This window comes from Mastomys coucha, unplaced genomic scaffold (genome assembly GCF_008632895.1).
Source record: "Mastomys coucha isolate ucsf_1 unplaced genomic scaffold, UCSF_Mcou_1 pScaffold12, whole genome shotgun sequence".
Taxonomy (NCBI): Eukaryota; Metazoa; Chordata; class Mammalia; order Rodentia; family Muridae; genus Mastomys; species Mastomys coucha.
The window spans coordinates 7,290,947-7,295,952 of record NW_022196894.1 but is presented as its reverse complement, the minus strand read 5'-3'; the positions used below and the strand labels follow the sequence as shown (position 1 = coordinate 7,295,952).

Below are 5,006 nucleotides of genomic sequence, written 5' to 3'. Positions count from 1 at the left end.
GGATGGTAAGAGGCAGAAGCTCAGGAGTACAGAAGCTTGGCACACACACACACACACACACACACACAGATACATGCACGCATGCACACAGTGTGGATGGTAAGAGGCAGAAGTTCAGGAGTACAGAAGCTTGGCACACACACACATACATGCACGCATGTGCACACACACACAAACACACGCACGCATGCACACAGTGTGGATGGTAAGAGGCAGAAGTTCAGGAGTACAGAAGCTTGGCACACACACACACAGATACATGCACGCATGCACACAGTGTGGATGGTAAAGAGGCAGAAGCTCAGGAGTACAGAAGCTTGGCACACACACACACACACACACACAGATACATGCACGCATGCACACAGTGTGGGTGGTAAGAGGCAGTAGTTCTTCAGGAGTACAGAAGCTTGGCACACACACACACACACACATACATGCACGCATGTGCACACACACACACACACACACATGCACGCATGCACACAGTGTGGATGGTAAGAGGCAGAAGCTCAGGAGTACAGAAGCTTGGCACACACACACACACACACACACACACACACACGCACATACGCACACAGTGTGGATGGTAAGAGGCAGAAGCTCAGGAGTACAGAAGCTTGGGCAGGGCCATGTAGGCAGGATCAGAGTGATCACAGGTGGTTCTAATAAAATACAACTTGACCTTTTCTTTTCCAGGCTGGGTACCTGGACTAAAGACCACCAGGACTAAAGGCATCCCAGGCTGAGAATGGGGGTCATGAAGGACTCAGGGAGCCCATGGGATACCCAAGATTAGACTTGAGTTCTGTGAACCTGACCCTCAAACTCCCAACTGCTGGGTCCCTAATCACTCTGCAAGCCTTTGGTCTAGGATGCTATCCCATCAGGGCACATTGGCTCACTGCGCACACACTGGCTGTATTTCCTCTGGTAGGCCAGGCACTAGGTGGCCCGGTGGAAAACAGAGCTCTGCAGCTGTCTTGAGGCCTTCAAGCACAGACTGTAGGCTGATCTTTAGCTAACCTCGTAATATAAATCCTGTTACTACTCCTGGCGTCAATGTTACCTTGAGGAGAGTACAATTATTTATTTAGGAGGACTGGAATAGAGAGAAGGGACACACAAGGGTGAAACAAGGAAGCTGCAGATCTGAGATGTGGGCTCAGCAAATCTGACCTGACCCACAGGACCCTAAAAGCTGCCCCGCCCTGGGTGAGGGTGAGGGGCAGGACTTTGCCTGCCATACCTGTCACCCTCTGTGGCCTGTGCCATCATAATCGGCCAGCTATATAACTAGGGGCTGTGGGGACTCCCCAAAGCCGGGCCTGCTGGGAGAAGAGGAGGAGGAGGAAGTCTCTGCCCCTCCGAGTGTGGCCCCCCATGGACACCAAGATGCAGAGCCTTCCGACCACTCATCCCCACCCGCACAGCTCCTCTCGGCCTCAAAGTCACATCAGTAACCAGTGCCCCTGCAGCCACCACTGCCGGAGCTGCAGCCAGGCAGGCCACCCGAGCTCCAGTTCCAGTCCTAGCCCTGGCCAGCAGATGAAGCACCCCAAACCATCCATGCACTCTCAACACTCACCTTCAAGACCCAGCCACCGTGGCAGCTGCCCCAAGAACAGGAAGACCTTGGAAGGGAAAGTGAGCAAGAGAAAGGCGGTCAGGAGGCGGAAGCGGACTCACAGAGCTAAGAGGCGTAGCTCAGGTACCTACTCGGTGGGGTAGTGGGAGGGCAGGGACAAGAACACAGGCAAGTCTTTCCAGGTCAGCTGGCTCACCTGACCTTTCAGTGGTTTCTAGATGGAGGGTGGAACAGACTGGTGGGGGGAGGGGAAGGGGAGCAGACAGGGGTTAAAGGTCCCTTTCCCGTTCCTGTCTTTTAGGACGAAGATACAAGTGACACACTCCAGGATGTTCCTGTGTCCACTGGATCCCACAAGGAGATAGTCATCACTAGGGGAAGGTTGGGATGATGTTACAGGAACATGTCACTGCAGCAATTTCTATGCAACGTTGATTAAAGCTTGTACCCTGGAAGACTAGCCTTGAGTCAGTTTATTTTATGTATGAGTACACTGTTGCTTCAGACACCCCCCATTACAAATGGTTGAGCCACCATGTGGTTACTGGGAGTTAACTCAGGACCCCTGGTAGAGCCATCAGTGCTCTTAACCACTGAGCCATGTCTCCAGTCCAAGTCAGTTTTAAAAAGCTTGTGGATGCCTGCACACGTGTGTACACACCAGACATGACAGCAGGGCAGCATTGCTTGGCTAAGGGACCAAGCTCAGGGAACTGAACAAGTACTTTCCCAGAACTTTCCCAGGACCCGGAAAGGCTATCTACCTCACTGCACAATCACCCAGTCCCTCCCTTTTTCCCAATCACACAGGCTACCCGAGCTCCAGTTCCCAGCAGGACATTGCAAATGCTGGAAAAAGGTGGCTTGCAGGCCAGGCTATGGAACTGGAGCTGTACAATGGCAGAAGCTGTACAGTGGGCACTGAGCGCTCTAGACCCCTGGGGGGGGTCAGGAAGCAGCTATGCTGCTCAGCATGTTTCTTTTTCATGAAACCAACTTAGGGTGATCACCGTGTACTTTGGACGGACGGCAAGGAGAACTTACCATCAGTGGGGCAGTATGCAGTGGGCAGGGGCAAAGAATCAGATCCCTGGCTGGAGAGGGCTAGCCAGGGGTGGGGGTAAAGAGGCCTGGAGCCAGCTATAGGACTCCTTCTGAAAAGGTCTGCCAGGAGCCTGGCAGGGAAGTAGGCCTGCAGGAGCCAGCCGAGCCTTGACACCCACCTCAGCACCAACCCCCCTGCTGCCAAGTCCAAGGGGATACTGTACCCCAAGAGGTTTCTCTCACTTTGCCTGGGCTGAGAGCACAGGCTGGGGATGGAATAGGCTGGTACAAGGCCCCGTGTTGCCTGGGCTGAGAGCACAGGCTGGGGATGGAATAGGCTGGTACAAGGCCCCGTGTTCAGTCCCCAGCAAGGCAAAAACCAAGCACAGTGATACTTGCCAGGAAGACCTGAAGGCCAGTCTGTTATGAGCCGCTTGAGGGAGGCAGCTCCAGAACCTGGGCTCTTAAGCCCAGCCTTTATCCACCTCCATCGCCCACCAATGGGTATAGACTGACCATAGTGTCCCAACCCCAGCCAGCACAGCATCTTTGATGGCCTCACTAGTGACCCACTAGCAGCCCTAGCCACACAAATTCAAGGAGCACAAGACAAGTTTGGATGAAATATGGAGCTCTGGGCTCAGCCTAGGGAAATCGAGGCAGAGGGAGACCAGGAGGACTTGGCCTCAGAGCTTCAGAGGAGCCGTCTGGCAGCAAACCTGTAGAGGGCAGTGTGCATCACTGAGCACAGGGAAGCTTGCACGAGAACCTCACCCGCTTTCATTCATAAACATCGTCGGCCAGGCAGGCACCTACTCCTGGCCTTTCAGGACAAACTGAATCACGAAACTACACAGTGTCCTAATGATAGGTATGACTGCCTAGATCCCAAGCCAAGGTGTGCACGGGGCATGGGAGCCCTTGTGCAGGCAAAAGCTTGTTGGAGCCTTGACGGGGCGTGTAAGATTGAGAGGCTAGGAAGGCAAAGTTTGGAGGAATCACAGCCCCGCCCGGGGCCTCAGTTTCTCCCGCTGCCCACGTAGTAGGAGTGCAGAGAGAGTCCAGGCGCCTGGGGACCCAGCCCAACCCCGCCCGGTTTCCGAGGAACTCGACCGGGAGCGGGGGCGCCCCTCCCGCACCGCCTTAGGCTTCCTTTGAAGCCTCTGCGGTCAGGCCACCGCTTCCTGGGAAGCCCAAGCCAAGGCCAGGCCGAGTGGCCAACGGGAGGGGCCCGCACGCGGTTCTGGAGGAGGGCGGCGGCCCCACAGGTCTCCAGGACTGGCTAGCCGGGCTCCAAGAAGGGTCGAGGTTGCCAAGGCCTTCGGGTCCTGGGTAGGAAGGACCCTGGCAGGGAGGAGCTGCTTGGGGGGCACAGGGTCCAGGCGAGGCGGAGCCCTAACTGGGAGAATGCAGACACCCGAAGGGGAGGAGGCGTGTCAGCCCCGCGCTAGCATCCCACCCGGCGGGCCGAGATGTGGGGCGAAGGTAGAGCAAAAGAGCGGGCGCCGGGTCCTAAGCATCCCAGGCACGGAACAGAAGATTCCAGGGTGGAGCCGGAACCCCAGAGGTCCTAATGAGAGACGGTGCGAGGCGAAACCGAGTTAGGGGAACCGTGTCCAGGGACAGACGCTGGAGTCTAGAGAGAACCCGAAAGACTTGCCGGAAAGAGAAACCGAAAGCGGGGGTGGGCTGGAACCTATGGGCGGGGCCTGCCTGGTTTAAGAGCCTGATGCAGGGGCGGGCAGCAGCAGAGAGAACTGCGGCCGTGGCAGCTGCACGGCTCCCGGCCCCGGAGCATGCGCGACAGCCGCCCCGGACCCCCCAGCCGCGGCGCCCCGGGTCCCGCCGCCAGGTGAGCCGAGGTAGCTGCGAAGGAGCAGGCGGGAGGGGATGGGAGGAAGGGGACCAGAGCCCGGCAGGACTAGCCTCGCAGACTGCATGGCGGGGTCGTGGATGCCACGCCTCTGGCGCCCGCCCCACCGGCTCGCCCTGGGGGCCCCTCGCGCGCGCGGGGCGCCGTCAGCCCCTCCTCTTCGGCCCTGAGCCTCGATCGTCTGCCCGGGTTCCAGTCCCTGGCGTGGCCAGTAGGCGGCAGCCGCGAGGCCGCTAGCCACCAGCGGGGACGGCCGGGAGTCGGGCCCCTCTCCACGCCCCCTTCTCCACGCGCGCGGGGAGGCAGGGCTCCACCGCCTGTCTGGAAGGGTTCCACATACAGGAACGGCCTACCTCGCAGATGAGCCCACCGAGGCTCAGGCTCCGGGCGGATTCTGCGTGCCGCCCTGGCTCCTTGGAGTCCGTTGGCCAGCCTGTGCCACCCAGACGCCCGGCTCACTGCCTCTGTCTCCCTCATCAGCGCAGCCCCGGACGCTATGGC

The 5,006-nt window shown here is 58.3% G+C and overlaps 2 protein-coding genes across 3 annotated transcripts in view; both read left to right on the top strand.

The window, feature by feature from the left end:
* The first annotated feature begins 1,308 nt into the window (after positions 1–1,308).
* Positions 1,309–2,048, top strand: Tnp2 (transition protein 2). The gene is made up of 2 exons (XM_031362629.1): positions 1,309–1,711; positions 1,890–2,048. The coding sequence occupies exons 1-2, from the start codon at positions 1,384–1,386 to the stop codon at positions 1,904–1,906; spliced, it is 345 nt and encodes a 114-aa protein (XP_031218489.1). The 5' UTR covers positions 1,309–1,383; the 3' UTR covers positions 1,907–2,048.
* A 1,879-nt stretch (positions 2,049–3,927) lies between these two features.
* The window catches only part of Socs1 (suppressor of cytokine signaling 1), a 2,184-nt gene continuing 1,105 nt past the window's right edge, over positions 3,928–5,006 (top strand). Inside the window, exons 1-2 of one of the 2 annotated variants that reach the window (XM_031362614.1) lie at positions 3,928–4,484; positions 4,986–5,006. The exon at positions 4,986–5,006 is cut by the window's right edge and continues 1,105 nt beyond it. In XM_031362614.1, coding sequence (XP_031218474.1) covers positions 4,429–4,484; positions 4,986–5,006 — 77 coding nt within the window. In that variant the 5' untranslated portion in view covers positions 3,928–4,428. Of the gene's footprint in view, positions 4,495–4,985 lie in introns of both variants that reach the window. The other variant, XM_031362617.1, reaches the window with a different exon arrangement.

What these genes read in the sequence shown, in the direction of transcription:
- Tnp2 (XM_031362629.1), top strand. Translation starts at nt 1,384, where the DNA reads ATGGACACCAAGATGCAGAGCCTTCCGACCACTCATCCCCACCCGCAC.